The 16,136-nt window shown below is 54.5% G+C and overlaps 1 protein-coding gene across 18 annotated transcripts in view; it reads left to right on the forward strand.

Moving 5' to 3' along the window:
• JAKMIP3 (Janus kinase and microtubule interacting protein 3) overlaps positions 1 to 2,908 on the forward strand; it is a gene marked incomplete at both ends in the record, with an annotated part of 44,431 nt that extends 41,523 nt beyond the window's left edge. For 17 of the 18 annotated variants that reach the window (XM_082673673.1, XM_082673679.1, XM_082673674.1 and 14 more), the window contains 2 exons: positions 254 to 319; positions 2,038 to 2,088. In XM_082673673.1, coding sequence (XP_082529799.1) covers positions 254 to 319; positions 2,038 to 2,088 — 117 coding nt within the window. Of the gene's footprint in view, positions 1 to 253; positions 320 to 2,037; positions 2,111 to 2,749 lie in introns of those variants that run through there. The other variant, XM_082673662.1, reaches the window with a different exon arrangement.
• Between the last annotated feature and the right edge of the window lie 13,228 nt (positions 2,909 to 16,136).

The following is a 16,136-nucleotide window of genomic DNA, read 5'->3' on the forward strand; positions in this document are numbered from 1 at the left end:
AGAGCAGACCGAGGGAGGCTGTGTCCGTAACGGAACCTGAGGCAGGCACACTGGCTCTCCTCCCAAAGCTGGGGCTCCTAAAAGTCGGCGGGGGGAGGGGGCAGCCCGAGGCCCCCTCGCCGTGGCCAGCATGGCAGCTGCCCTGTGGCGACTGGCCCACCAAGAACATGCGTGAAAATCCTGGAAGGCTTTTGCCCACTTGGTGTCCCAAATGTTCTGATTATTGAGGATTTTCCTGCTTTTAACATTGCAGAGAATTAAAGAACTAGAAGAAAGAATAGAAGCTCAGAAGAGACAAATAAAGGAACTGGAGGAAAAGGTAAGGCAAATACGAATCTGGGGGCTTGCTCTGTTGTCGGAGCTCACACACCAAGACAGAACAGGTATCTCAGGATGCCGTGTCGCGCTAGGTCTGAGGTTGGAGTATTTTTGGACAGAAAGAGGCTTCAGGGACGTGTCTGCTCGGGACAAGGAGCCAGAGCCCAGGGTCTGGGAATAACCCCGTCCATGCCAACCCAGCCGTGCCACCCCGAGGGCCGTGCCTCTCACGGCCTCAGTTTCCCCGGCCGTCGGGGTGCCTGCAGACCGGCGACCAGCGGTCCCTTTAGTGGTCCCTTTAGTGTGATTCCTTGACTGTGGCTCCCAAGTTTGGAAACGGCAGGTGCTGGGGTGCAGTGGGTTGGGGGCCGTGTGGCTTGGGGTCGGGGAGGACTGTCCAGCTCTTCTCCCGACGGCTGGCTCTGCAACTTCCAAATCAGGGTACACAGAGCACCCTCAGAGAGAAGCCTGCAGCGTGTGCTTAATTCTAGGACAGCTGAGCTCTTTTGGTCTGTGATTTAGGACGTTTCGATGGCTTCTAGCAGGCAGGCTGCTTGTTCGCGTCTTGTGACTGGTCTTGCCTGTGGGGTGGATCTCACCAAAGGCCGGCTCCCCTCTGAGCCTCTCTGGCTTGTCCCTGCCGGAGAGAACGGGAGGCTGGGGTCTGGACAGGACCCGCCACCTGCAATAGGCCACACATCCTCAGCCCTGCCTGGCCAGAGCCAGCAGAGGCTCTGTGCTCGCGGGGCACAGGGACCCCTCCCCACGGCAGCCCCTGCAGCTGGACCTCCCCCTGCCCCGCCCACCTCTCCTCCAGATGAACCCGGCCCCTTCCCTGGGCACTTTACTGCCATCTGCCGAGCGGTCTTGGTGGTAACTTGCAAATCCAGAGCTGGTGACAGGCCCCTAGAACCGTGCGGGGCACGACCTGCAAAGCAGAGAGGCAGCCGGGGAGCAATTATGTGCCTGCCCATGGGCGCCAGACCGTGGGCGACACACACCTGGCTCGCCTGGGGAGGCCGGCGGGACGCGCAACCTCGAAGCGATGCAGTCTCTCCCCCAAAATGAACCCCTCTTTCCTTTTGCATCTTAAAGTGAGAGCATTTGTTTGTATTAAATACTAGAATTTTAAAAATTGGGTGTTTATTCTTTTAATCTAGCTGAAGCAGCTCTGCTTTTCCAAGCAGCTGTACCACCATCAGATTTTCTCTTGTGTCTAAATTGGCTGGACACCTCCCCCGACCCAAAACGAGGCTCCAAGTGTGAAATCTATTCAGCAAGTTGGCTGTACTTCATCATTTATAATGGGAGCGTGGTGTTTGCCTGTTGGCACTTGGATTGTCTTTCCGTAAGACTCCCGTCACCATTATAGCCACTTAGCGCCCTCGCCGTCAGCCCTGGTGACAGGTCCAGATGGCCAGTCCCCGCCGCTCCCCCAGAGGCGAAGTGACCAGCAGAGCCTCCCTCCTGACTGTCACCCGCAGCCTGGCCTGTGGACGGTGCAAGTTCCCTGGGGAGGGGACAGCACCGTCACTTCAGGCCCCTGGCAGCGCAACCCTTAAACCACTGGACACCAGTGCGCCAGGATCTGCTCCTGAGCCCCAGCTGGCATCTCCACGTCGCTGTGTCTGTGATCACGTTATTTCTTGCCAAAAGCCCTACAAACTCTTTTTTCTCTTTCTTTCCTTCCATGTCTCCACCCTCCCCTTTCCTTTTTAGTTCCTATTTTTGTTCTTGTTTTTCTCCTTAGCTTTCATTCTGTGGTCATAGCTCTCCTGGGCACCCTGGCGTGGTGAGTATTTCGTCTGCATCATAAGGACCAGCACGGCCCCTGCTGTTCCGTAAGCAGGAGGTGCTTCCGGAAGGGGACAGCCAGGGGTCCCCCAGGTCCTAGAGGGGAGGGGCCTGCCATCGTCAGAGGGGAAGGGGCGCTTGCCTTCCTCGAGAAGGAAGGAACGCAAAGGACCCCGTCCCACGGAACCTCCCCGGGGAGAGATGCGCACACAAAACCACTCCCTGTTCTCTGCTCCGGGCAACTCGGCAGGGAGCAGTGCCGGTGGTTTTGTGTCTTTTCGTCTTTTCCGTTTATCAAGTACAAGCTTGGGTGACACTGGAGATTCAGCCAGAGATGCCCACTTTCCCCGACAAGCTGGGCTCATGCACGACGTCACAGTCGTGCTGAGCTGTGGCATCGTGCCCGCGGCTTTCAGGCTGAGGCCGCATGTGAAAGCTTGACCACCGCTTCCTTCCCAAACAAGATGAGAGGACAAGTAGGGCGTGGCCTCACCATCCCGGCTCCGTCTGTGGCCCCCGCCCTCAGAGGACCTCCCCTCGGGAGCAGGGCCACCCCTCCTCATAGCCCCATCCCTCCAGCCCTTCCCTCTCGCCCTGCAGCCTCCCTGACCTGTGTCCTGCGTCTCTTTTCTTCCAGCCCTCTGAGGAGCCAGACCCCTTTCCTGCAGTTGGACCAGAGAGCAGCAGGTGCCCCGGTGGCAGAGGGAGACGCCGCATCTCATTCCTGAAGACTCAAGGGGACCTGGGCTCTGCACACCCCCTCCCGTCGAGGAAGAGGGAGAAAGGGGGTCTTTGAGCACCTCTGCGGGGGACTGTCCATTTTGATGAGGCAGAATCAGAACTAGTTCTCTGACTGGGGCTCCTCTGAAGAGACCTTGTCTTGGCTGTGGACCCGGGGGTCCTTCCTCGGGACGCGGCCTCCCCATCCTAGTTACAGGGACGCGCGAGTCCCCTGCTGCACAGGTGTGAAGAGCTGCTTCTGTGCAGGAGCCCCAAACTCCCACCTCCCTTTGTTCCCTTGATGACCAAAAGGTGTCTCAAAGGAAGATTCCCAGAAACAACGCAGACACCCCACAAAATGACGCAATGAAGCTGCCACCACGGTGGTGACCTTCGTTCAGGGAAATGGGGACGGTTCATGGAGCATCTCAAGGACCGTTGCCCCGTGTCTTCCAGGACGGACGGGCTGTGAAGACGCCGTGACTCACTGGCTGGGGTCCTGAGCACTTACTGAGCGACACATCCTGCCACCCTGCCTTGTTGATGACGCGGGTCCCCGGCCCAGTTCCACTCGCGGGAACAGAACTGTGGCTGCCATGGTGCCGCCAGCTTCCCGCCCTGAGCTGCGCCGAGGGACTGACCAAAGGGATGACTGGGGAGCCTGGTAGTGGGAGCTGGGACCAGAGCAATGGACCGACTGGGAAGGGGCGTGAGCTTGTCGGAGACGCAGGGGCCAGAGGACACCTCGGGCTGTGCAGCACCGTGGAGCCCCTCAGGCTGCAGGCGAGGCCAGAGCTGCCCCGTGCAGAGCTCCAGCCTGCACGCTCACCGGGCAGTGCCCAGCGAGGATGACAGTGCCCCGGGGTTCTGCGGACGTGAGAAGGGGGCCCGATGCCCAGGTGGCCAGCAGGTGAGGCTCAGCCGTCATCCCTGGGGCGTGGCGTCTTCCTTCCCGCCCTTTGTGGGCCCTGTGGGCGCCAGCACACCTCCTTCTGGTCTGTGGGATCCCACCTCCTCTGTGGCGAGGTTGGCCCCGTTTGAGACGTAGGTTCAGTTTGCTGGGACGTGGGCCCTGCAGCAGGAGCCTTGGTGTCTGTACAGGTGGGCGGGGGCAGGGTGAGGGCGGCTCACCTCCTACCATGGCCTCTGGATCGGAGTCTGCTCCCTGGGGGCATCTGGCGTGGGCTTCTCCCTGGTCTGAGGTGCTGAACCCATTACAGGTCTTCTCCGCCCAGACCCAGGACACCCCCTGCCAAGGCTAGCCGAGGCCTCCGGAGGTGCCCAGTGGTGGGTCCCAGGGCACATCCCTGAGCTACGAGGGCATCCTCTCTCAGCTCCTGGCAGAGAAGAGCTCCTCAAGGGCACCCGACCACTTCTGCAGACTCGGGCCCTGGCCCTGCACCCCCAGCTCTTCTGGCCTGCCCCGCCCACCCCGTCTTGCTGCTCCCACAAACTCCAAAACGAGAGAGCGTCCCCCCTTGTCTTGTGGGGCCATCCCTCCCACTGACCCTGACCCCCAGCTCAGTGGGCCTCCCTGTGTCCCCAGGTTGTCACCTCCTCTCCCTGCCCCAGGGCTCGGAGGCATCCCTGGGGCGGCCGGGTGGGTCATCCCCACGGCAGGGACGGAGGATCTGGACGGGGCTTCATGCTCCGCTAGGGAGCCTTCCTCTCCAGGCAGAATCTCCTCGGCAAGTGTGTTTCTGTGGGACGTGGTGAGGCTCTGGTGGGGATGCAGTTCTGTATCCGAGTCTGCAGGGTGTGATGTGGGGTGCCGTGTCCCCCCATCACAGAGCCACCTGAACCTCTAAGAGTGGGGCTGCAGGGGCCCCAGGAGATGCACCACTGGGCAGAGAAGGGAGTGAGGCAGAGCAGATGCAGAGCCAGAGGCCAGAGTGAGACCACCGCCCGCTCGCTCAAAGGGGCCTCGGGACACTTGGCTCTTTCACGTGGCACGTCTGGGCACGTGTTCCTCTAAAGGGGCTCATCTCTGGAAACCGCGTGCGGTTAGCCTGGTGCAGGGCCCAGGCACGGCAGTATCTGCTCCCGCGTCCCCAGGGGTGCAGGGCATAGCCTCACTCTGGAGGCTGGTTCTGGAGTGGAGGCCGGTCCCCGCCTGGTCCCCGGCCCGGTTCCACACGTGGGCCCTCAAATCCGAACATGCCTGGTCCCCAGGGTTCGGGGTCCCTGGAGTTTGGGGTCTCCTCTCAGATCTTGCGCTGAGGTCCTTGGGCTGCGCTGTATCGTGTGGAGGAAAGTACCAAACGCCCCAGTACTGCGTGTCCGATTGCTTGGTAAGGACGATCCACTGTCACGGCCTGACCTCAAAGGTCACTTGTAGCCGGTGAAGGACAATGAACGACGCGCATGGGCACGGCAATGCCTGAATCAAAACGCACTGCCCACAGTCCCCGAAGGCCCGCACGGGACGCGGGGTCACCTCTGCCCCATCGGCGTCATCCCCGCAGCCTTCCCCCTGCTGAGCCAGCCTGGCTCTGGGGTCTGCCTTGCCATGTGCCCAGCACCGGGGACCGTGCCCCAGAGCTGTGAGCAGGTCTCACCTGTGGAGGAGCCAGAGCCAGATAAGGATGGCTGAGAGCGTGAGAACAGGTCCAGAGGCGGGGGCGCCGGGCAGGCACGGCCTCCCTGGGGGCCCGGAGACCTCCAGGACCTGGACGCTGATGGGGGCCCCCTTGGATAGAGCCATTTTGTGGGTCTGGAGACCCAGATGTGGCTCAGACCAACTCCCGGGTGCTCGTGTTGGGGTAGCCTGGGTGGGGGGCAGTGGGTGTCACAGTTCGGGGACGGAACTGCTGCACGTCTCAGCTCGGGACACTGCACAGCAGCCTTGGAGCCAGGGTCAGGCGTACCTTTGGTGCAGTACGTGCAACACGAGAAGTTAACAGCTTCCTGAGCAAGCACCTCCTTTCTCCCATCAGCTTTTTTTTCCTAAGATTATTTTAGACGTGGACCATGTTTAAAGTCTTTATTGAATTTGTCACAATATTGCTTCTGTTTTATGTTTTGGTGTTTTGGCCGAGAGGCATGTGGGATCTTAGCTCCCCGAACAGGGGTCGAACCCGCACCCCCTGCACTGGAAGGCAAAGTCTTAACCACTGGACCACCAGGAAGACCCCATCAGCTTTTTAAGAACCTTTTATTATAAAATAGTTACAGATTTAAAGGAAAGTTGCAAAAATATTAGAGTATAAAGTTCCTGTACACCCTTCACCCAGCTTCCCCAGGTGTTCATATCTCATGGAATCACAACGCACTTTCCAATTTAGCTGGCCACCCACTCAGTTCAGACAAGCGTTTCTGCTCCAGGACCCCATACTCTGTTGAGTCGTTCTCCTGGTCCCTCCCAGTGGGCGACAGCTTTCTTAGCTTCCGCGTCATCCTTGACCTTGACCTTGACACCCTACTAGGAGCTGGTGGGTTACTTCGTGGGTCGTCCTCCAGTTTGATTTGTCTGATGTGTTTGAATGACTGGACTGAGGTTATGCATTCTTGGCGAGACGGAGCCCAGGTGACGCCCTCTGAGTGTGTTCGATCAGGGCGGCACGACGTCCATACACTATCCCTCTGATGTGAACCTCGATCAAGGTTCTGCCAGGTTATCCACTGAAAAGGTATCATTTATAACTAGAAATAGGTGGGAGAGACACTGTGAGACTCAGCAAGGACCCTGGTCCTCTTTAAACTTGTGCCCAGTAACTTTAGCAGACGTGAGTGGGTCTTTCCTGCCACAGTGATTACTGCCTGTGCTCGTGGCTTTCTATCCCTACGTTCCTTCTATTTCATAAGAATTTTTCTCTGGAGAAGACCTGTCCCCCTTCTCTCATTTTTTCTTTATCCAATTATTCATAGCAGTGTCGGCTCGTGGGTATTAATTTATTCTGTGGGTGATAATCCAACACCACCTGTAACTATTTTCTTGCTCAGATTGTTCCAGCTTAAGCCACTGAGCTTTCCAACAGGTTGATGCCTCTGTCCTTTGAGTTCCCGTCTGTGTCTTGAGCCCTTTCTCACTCTGTCTCCTCCGGATGCTCAGGCTCATCTGTATTTTCCCTGCCCCAAGCCTGAAAGCAGCGACTCCTCCAAGGAGCTCCGGTTCCTTCTGTTGGAGGGTGGCGTTTAGGAACCGACATCTCCGGGCGGGTGTGTTTGCTACTCCCGGGGTGATAGTATTTCTAGGCCCTGTCAGGGGCAGAGCTTGGAAACAGACATCTGTGTGCTAATACATGCATGCCCCCACTTCTTTGTTTATTTCTGCTTCTATCTATCATCTATTATCTACCATCTGTCATCTATCTATCATCTATCTACCATCTATCTATGTATTTATATAGCTATTATCTATCACCTAGCTATTATTTATCTGTCATCTATTTATGTATCATCTATGTATATATCATCTATCATTTATCATCTATCATTTATCTATCATCTATCTATCATTTATCTATCATCTATCTGTCATCCATCATCTCTCTGTCTATCCATCCATCATCTGTGGGTCTGTTATAAAGCCACCAGTTCATACTGACACTTGGAATTCAAGGCCAACCATTCAAGACTCATTCCTGCCCCCCCTTTCCTCATCTGTAACTAGTTTCTTTGGAGATGTGGCTCTCTCCATATAAACTGTGTTACTTATTTGCCCCACCCTAGTATCCACACAAGGACATTTCAGAATTGCTAACCCACATCCCCCGTGAGGAGCAAGTTCAGCAGCGAGAAGACATGTGAGTGCAGAGTCCCTTTTATCTTTAGCCTTATAGTCTCCAGACAAAATATTGTTTTCCAGAATGACATAGTCTGGTTCTTTTCCTCTAGTACATTGTCCATTTGTGACCGTTTAGGTTCGTTTGTTATATCTTGGGTTCCATTGGAGTTTCCTTCACAGAGTGATTTCTTAAAAATGTACACAGCACAGTTCCTGTTTGTACTGTATAGTCTCTGGGTCTTGACACAGGTGGGCACAGAGTCACCACACAGGACAGCACCATCGCCCCAGCTCCCTCTGCTTCCTGCCACAGTCACCCCATCCATCCCCAGCTCCACCCTTGGCAACAGTGGGCTATGTTCCCTCTTCCGGTTTTGCCATTTACAGGTCTTATAAGTGGAAAATGTGATACGTGCATCCAGCGTGAAGCTTTGGGGTCTGGCTTTGCTCACGCAGCAGCACGCCTGGAGGATTCCCCCACGTTTCTGTAGTTCCTTCCTTTTTATGCTGAGTCATCTCTGTTGCACGGATGTGCCACATTTGTCCGCATGTATCTGCTTGTTTCCTGTTTAGGGCAACTGTGAATCAAACTGTTACAAACATTCATGCACAAGTTTTTGTGTAAATACAGGTGTTCGTTTCTCAGGTAAATACCTAGGGCTGATAAATGTGTGCTCAACTTTATAAGAAACTATGTCCAAGGTGGCTGTACGTGTTGCATTCCCACCAGCGAAGTGTGTGGGAAGGCTGTTCTCCACGTCTTTTGCAACACTGGATATGGTCCGTCTTTTTGGGGGGAGGAGGTCCATTCTAATAAGGGCACAGGGGTATGTTATTTCGTTTTAATTTGCGTTTATCTAATGACTAGTGACGTTGGGCATCGTTTTACGTGTTGATTTTCCATATCCGTGTATCTTCTTTGGTAAAGTGGCTATTGAAATCGTTTGCCCATTTTTTTAATTTGATTTTTGCTTTCTTATCATTGAGTTTTAAGACTCCTTTATACATTCCAGACATACACCTTTGTTGGTGCAAAAGTATTTTCTCTTTTATCTTTTTGTTCTCTTAAGGGTATCTTTTGAAGATAAGTTCTTAAATTTTGATAAAATCTAACTTACCAACTTAAAAAAAAAATAGGTTGTATGGTATTGGACCTAAGAAAACTGCCTGGTTCAAAGTCACAAATATTCTCTCCCATGTTTCCCTCTGGAACTGTGCGACTTCATGTTTTCCATTTATACTCACGATCCATTTTTAGTTCATTTTTGCATTCGGTGCAGTTTTGGTTGAAGCACACTTTTTTTGCACGTGGCTGTCCAGCCCTTGTCTCCTCCCTCCCCCATCGTAAAGAAGTCTTCCTCTTTTTGATTAAAATGCCTCCTGCTTGGCTGGATCGAGTCCTGCTCTGTGGTCAGGCCTATCCTGACTGGAGCGTCCTCCTGGACTGAGTCACCGCATACCAGGAGGCAGGGGGACAGAGCTGCTGTTTGCTGGCGTCCCCCACGCACGGCACGCCTGGTCCCCACTGCGTCCTGGGGGTGGGGCTGGGTCTCCAAGGACCTCGCCTGCCCAGCTCGGGGCCTGGAAGCCCAAGACGTGTGAGATTAACTGTCAGCAGCTGAGATTTACAGCTCTGGGCGGAGCAGGCACTGAATACCGACGAGCCGCCTCTCCTCTGAGCCTGGTCTCAGATGGCGCGCGCTGCGCTGAGGCCAGGCGGCCAGAGATGGCGCTGTTGCCGTTCGGAAATTCAGGGATGAGCTGCTCTTGCCCAGAACACGTCCACAGTTTAACGAGCATCGTGCACACGTGGAAGGGGAACCTGCATTCAAGAAATATCCGTAATATTTTCCATCATAACCTAATGAAATTGTCTTTTTAATTTGTGTATACTGTTTTATGTTTAAGCAGAGGAATAAAAGGTAAGGTGTTTTTGGTCCTCGTAGAAGGTTCACCCAGGTGTGAACAGCAGCTCGCGGGGCCGGTCGTGCTGGCAGGTGGGGGGTGTGGGGGATGAGCGCTGCCTCTCCATCTTGGGAGGAGGGACGGGTGGTGGAGCCCCCAGACCCAGGCACTGAGGGGCCCTGTCAGGGCGGCTTCATCAGCCTGGGCTCCAGCCCCAAGCGGGATGAGGGGGGCTCGGGGCTGAGGTCAGACACGTGCTTGTCTGATGGCAGGTGACAAGCCAGTGCATGGAGCGTGTTGGCCATGCTGCCTGAAGGGCCACTGCTGCCCCTTGCAGCCCCTCATCACAGGGCTTTCTTCCTCTTTGCTTCTTGGTGCACAGAATTGCATTCATCCTGACACTGGCTCATTCCTGCCACTGGTCTGGGAATGGCCCACGTGCTCATCTTGTTTCTTGACTACGCTGACTTCTAACCCTATGACCCCGCACCATCACCCGCCCCTCCTCCAGGAAGTAACTGTCTTCTGGGCCCCGGGGCAACCGCCCTGTGCAGAGCTTTGTGGCAGATGCGTATGTTTCTAAAAGGTACAATTGTTACTGTGTTTTAAGTCCTTGGAAGGTGTCATGCTGTCCGTGTCTTTTGGACACACTGTGCACTTAGTAGCACTGTGCTTAGACTCGCCCGTCCCGTGACCTGTGTGTCGGCTCACCCCTGTCTGGGGCTCTGTCACGGAACTCCACCACCCCTAACGGACGTTTGCGTTTTGCTGTTGTGGACGATGCTTCATGAACGTTCTCGTAAAGTCTGTGGATGTGCTGGTGCAGGAGTTTCTTCTGGGTGTCCGCCTAGGGGTCATCAGGGGTCATCCAAACACAAGCCCTCGACCTCAGGAGATGCTGACAAACTCCTCCAGCTCTCCTTGGCTTTGGAGTGTTGCTTTTTTTTTTTTTTTGCTCTTTGGTTAAGTATTTACTTATTTGGCTGCATCAGGTCTCAGTTGCGGCACACGGGATCTTTGTTGTGGCACGTGGGATCTCTCGTCGTGGCGCACGTGCTTCTTCCTAGTTGCGGCGTGCCAGTTTTCTCTTCTCTAGTTGTGGTACATGGACCCCACGGGCTCTGTAGTTTGCGGCACACACGCTCTCTAGGTGTGGCGCACAGACTTAGTTCCCGTGGTACGTGGGATCTTAGTTCCCTGACCAGGGATCGAGCCCGCATCTCCTGAATTAGAAGGTGGATTCTTTACCACTGGACCACCAGGGAAGACCCCAAGACCATCTATTTCTTGATATTTCCCCCAAGTCAGAACTCTGGGGAAAGAAGACCTTGGCCCCAAACGAGTTTGTTGTCGCCATCTGTTTCTGTTGGGTTTGAAAATGTTTGTCTACGACTTCCCAGAATAGTAGTTCTCACGTGGAGAGGTTCTGGTTTTAGCCCACCCTCCACTGTCCCATAAGCTGATCATACGTGGATTTGTGTGGGTTACTTCCGAGGGGCTGGGGCCTGGAGTGGGGGTGTGTTTGGGGGCAGAGAGCAAAGATCTGGGCTGCAGGGCCCTACCCCTGCCAAGTGCCTGTGGAGTTGGGCTCTTGCCCGCCTGGACCTCTGGGTTCAGTGTGCAGACCCGGGTTCACTTGTCTTGTGTGTGTTTCTGGAAACCCCAAGAGGCCCCATGGGCTTTCCCACGGTGCCCAGTGTAGTTGGTTCTGACCCCAGGAAGGCGCTGGTCATCCCTACCAACAGCTTTATGTTTCCTAACAGCTGAGGTCCCAGTGGGACTCCCCAGCACAAACACAGGTGGCGGAGCCGGTTACTTGGACTCTATTTTGACATAAATCAGAATGTTGTTTCCTAATCCATATGTACGAATGCATTTGCATCTGTTACCGATGGGTGTTACTGATGAGAATTCTGCTTCTGCAGCTCTGAGCGAGGTTCTGACATCTCTGTTCCTATTGGGCTGGGCACCAATGTAAAAATAGCCCTGCTGCCAGCTGGGCCGTGGTCTGGCCAGATGCCTTCCTGTCCTCTTGTCCCTCGTCCGTCCATGTTGGTAACTATGAAATGAACCCACTTAGTGACGTTGTTTATCAACGTCCTCCTGTCCTTTATACCTCATCTCCCACCCTCAGCGCAGCCCGATATAAAATCACGTAACCTCTCCCTCCAGAAGGAAGGTAAGGGTCCGGTCCGCGGTGCCCACCGTTATCGAGACATCACCCCTCACCAGGCAGTAGTCCAGCAGACTCCGCCCCCCTGGGCTGGGAGCACCACCACGTGCCATGATTCCCTCCACGCCCTGCGTCCCTCCTCCCACACAACGCGCATCCTCGTCTCCATCAGTGCACTGTCCTCCCGCCTCTCTGTGAAGCGCTGCACACGCAGGGACGTGCCCAGCTCGCTCACTGTGGAATCCTGTGTGGACCCCAGTACACACTCAGGTCGTGCCTGGCCACTAATTCACAGTCAGATAAATGACGACCCAGGAAGTGGACCGACGTGCTCACGAAGGCCAAAGGCCATGTCTTCTCCATGCTGCAGTCTCACGGCCTCCTGAGGTTCCAGAAAACTGTGGAAGTGGGGTGCTCCCAGGTCCCCAAGGCCACCTGCAGGCTCAGTGGCCCACCAGGATTCTCAGGACTCAGTACAGAGTGGTACCACGGCTCGGACCTATTGCAGTGACGTCATCAAGGTAGGCAGCTGGCTCTGTAAGGGCAGAAGACGCAGAAGGAGGCCGGAGGGACCCAGGAGCAGATGCCCTACACTTCCTCCCGCCTGTGGAGGCCACACAGAGCACACCCTCCCCAGCCTGAAAACGCAGCTGTGTGTGTGCGCTGTCTCTGCTGGGGAGCCGGGGTGTCCATTGGAGACTCGGAGCTCGGGGTTGGTACTGGGGCTACTCATGTGGGCACCGCCTGCCCGTTAGAATGCCGGCCCTCAGAAGGAGGCAGGTGTTTGCCGTAAATCACATCATTTGTACAAACAGTCTAGGCCAGACCACAAGCACAGCCTCTTCTCTCCGGGAGAGTTTCCAAGGCCGGGTTTCCAGATGCCAATCAAGGGCCAACCTGGCAGGCAGGCCCCTGTGCAGACTGCAGCTCAGCTTCTGCCCAAAGGGCCACTCTTGAATGACGAGCCCCCCAGGGCCAGGGGACCAAGGGCAGACCCTCCAGATGACCCCACACTCGCCTGTCCCGCGTCTCGCATGGCTTCAACGTGGTGAGATCTTGGACTGACTGGGGGGATGGTCAGGAAGTTGGGCCAGCGGCCGAAAAGGGAGGGGTGGAGGACACCATATCAGAGGACATGGGACTGAGGGGCCTGTAGGGACTTGAGAGGTCTGGAAGCCTGGAAGCAGAAGCATGCCTCGGTGCGTGTGTGCGTGTGTGCGTGCGTGTAAGTGTGCATGTGTAGTGCTGCAGTCCCGGAGAAAGCAGAAGGCCACCCGTCCTGGGCACAGTGGTGGAGGACATTAGCGAAGTAGGGTAGGACTGGCTCAGGAGGGGGTCAAGTGACCTCAGGCGGCCAAACGTTGTCACCTTGTCCCTTCAAACTGGGGAGTGACTGTTTCGAATTCTGCACCTTATTTTCGCCAGGATTCTTGTTCTGTGTTTGCGTGTGTGCAGCTCACAGCCCAGACAGTTATCATCTTAGCTCAGGAAGGCAGTGGCATGCGTGGAGGACGGTGAGCGGGTGGTCAGGGCCCTGGCTCTGGCCAGCCTAGAACTGCGAGCTCGGGAAACCCCTTGTAATCTCCAGCCTTCAGCTTTTCCATCTGCAGAACGAGAGGGTCCTTTCTAACACACTAGAAGTGGATGATTGACTAGGACTTATTTAGAGATGGATGAGATCGCAGGCACAAGGAACAACGTAAGTTTAACGCAGCAGATTTCAACCAGGATGTGTGCGATGCTTGGTAGAGTAAGCACACGTGCGATTCTAATGCGTTCAGCGTTCATTCTACTTGGAGTGTCCTCTGACTGAGAAGTTGGTTTTAAAGTTAAAAACCAAAAAAACTCTGTGGAGTTTCTAATGTCTGTGACCCCAGGTGGTGCGCTCCACCACCCCGCCCCTCCCCCGCCCCTCCCCTCCCCTCCCCCTCGCCTCTCACCCACCGATGCTGCTGCTCCAGGGTCCGCCCTGCATGTTAGAAAGAACCTGGGAAGCTCCTTCTTAACTTCTAAATATTAAAGATGTAAAAGGTAAAAAGGAAGAATTAGTACCTAACAGAGGCCCACTTTCTAAGTACTAAGAAGAAATGAAAATTGGGCGGAAACGTGAGCACTCTCCCACAGGTGGGAGGGGGCACTGAGGTCGCTTCTGCACATGGTCTCATGGGGCACGGGGACTCGTCTTTGTGGCCTCGCATCTCCTGGGAAGAGCCGTTTGCATCTCGCAGAGGCTCAAGTGTGGCGCCGTGTCTGGGCCAGAGCTACCACAACCGGATGTCCACCTACAGAGCCAGCGCCTGGTCATTTCTCCAGACCTTCCCCGCCGGGAGTCCCCGCCAGTGGCTCAGATGTCTCACACTAACAGAAAGCATTTGTTTTCACTCTTTTTCAGAGAAGAAGCAGCACGTCACTGAAGCCTATTTGAAGCGTGATTTCCATTCCCGCCGAGCATCCTGGTCCACGGCCCGGGGGAGTCTGCCCGCATTCGGACACAGCCCGACTCACTGCTTGGAGGTGGTGCATCTGTTGACCTCGCACCCTTGGGGGCCTAAGGTTGTGCTGTCAGTGCTGAATTTGCAGGGGGTACGTGTGCATGTGTGTGTGCACGCATGAGTCTGTGTGTTTGCACACACATGTGCTCTATCAGAAGACAGTGCACAGGACTGGGCTCTCTGAGGCACCTAGAAGTTGACCTGCTGCGTAATGAGAGTGCAGCCAGATGAGAATGTAATGGACAACATTGTATAAAAGAAACATAAACTGCATTGCCCAACGGCTGGAGGGAGGTACGCCTATGTTGTCTGGAAGTGTTAGGTTCACTTTATATTTGTGTCGGAAGAAACGTTCAACTACGGTGCAGATGACAGTGGCAGCCAGACCAGGATGAACTGGGAGAAAGCTTATAGAATCAGACAGACGTGCTTTTTTCTCTAGAGGGTGCAGGTTTTCTGCTGGGCAATGCATTGTTAATCAACACTTGTCCAAGAAGGACACATCCTTTCTATTGTCATTAAAGCCACAGTCACTTAGTCACTTGAACAGAAAACGAGGCCAGTTCACTGCTTCTCCAGCTGAGCTTGGAGTCAGGGTTTGTATCTCAAGTCCGAAATCTGGCTGAGTCCTTCCTGCATACTTTAGTCTTGGTCTAATGACGGCCTCGTCTTGGCACATTTGTCGTACTCAGAACCAAACAGCAGACAATAGTCTTGTGTTAACAAAAGCCGCCGTGGAGCTATGGATGAGCTCCCAGATTGAAGCCTGATGGACTGTAGGATGGAAGCATGCAGAAGCACCCCGCAGCTCCAAGCACTCCCTGTGGGCCTGCCCGCCCCATGTGTACCTGTGCGGGGACAGCAGCTGTGCAGGTTGGCCATTTCGGATCCCAGAATGTGCGTGTGAAACGCAGATTCACACCCCTCGAGTTTATTTGGGTCATCATGATTTTGTGTGTCGTACATATGTCTGGAGTTCTTCGTATGCAACCCCACACCCTGGACACTCTTAAGCACAGCTTTGTAATTTTTAAAAGAAGGCAAAGTCTACAGGAAAGAGAAGCATGTAAATATGTACCAGTGCTTATGAAGTTGTTATTGTCTGTATGTAGAAAGGATGTGCACTGGAAAGGGAAAGTGGCTCAGTGAATGTTTTAAATAATACTTCACGTACCAAATTGCATTTGGTACATTCAGGAAAGCACACATTCAGTTGCAATGCCAATTCTTCTCTTCAGATATTGTTCTTATTCATGTATCATAGGCACCTTCTTTTCATCTGATTACAAAATCCAGCATTTCAGGATTGGGCTTTTGCAAAACAAAAACGAAGAAGAAGGGCTTCCCTGGTGGCGCAGTGGTTGGGAGTCCGCCTGCCGATGCAGGGGACACGGGTTCGTGCCCCGGTCTGGGAAGATCCCACATGCCGCAGAGCGGCTGGGCCCGTGAGCCATGGCCGCTGAGCCTGCGCGTCCGGAGCCTGTGCTCCGCAACGGGAGAGGCCACAGCGGTGAGAGGCCCACGTACCAAAAAAAAAAAAAAAAGAAGAAGAAGAAGAAGAGAGAGAGAGAAAGGGGCAAACATGAGCCTTTGTCACTGATTCCTCCTGGTCCAATGAGCATCTGAAGAATTCAAGTATTTCATGATAACATGCGCTTTCTAAATTCTAGAGTGTACCTTGTTGCAAAGCCAGTGGGCTGGACTGAATTCCCTGCGAGTATCGGGACTCTCTTACCGCTAGCTCTTCAAACAGGGGACGCGTGTGTGTAAGTGTGCCACTCCCTATGCAGCAGGAGGAAGGACCCTGAAGGGCTGAAGCACAGAAGTGTTTACTGTGTAACCGGGATGTGGACACGTATACAGCGTAACGGTTATCGCCATAATCACTGTGTGCACAATACCCAGAAAAACACAAATGTTTTCATTTGTCTAAACTACAAATCCATGTAAATTTCAGCTTTCCTTGTTGACACGGATGTGTGTACCTGCTTCCATGGTCTAGAGCTCC

Source organism: Grampus griseus (genome assembly GCF_964374135.1).
Source record: "Grampus griseus genome assembly, chromosome: 16".
Taxonomy (NCBI): domain Eukaryota; kingdom Metazoa; phylum Chordata; class Mammalia; order Artiodactyla; family Delphinidae; genus Grampus; species Grampus griseus.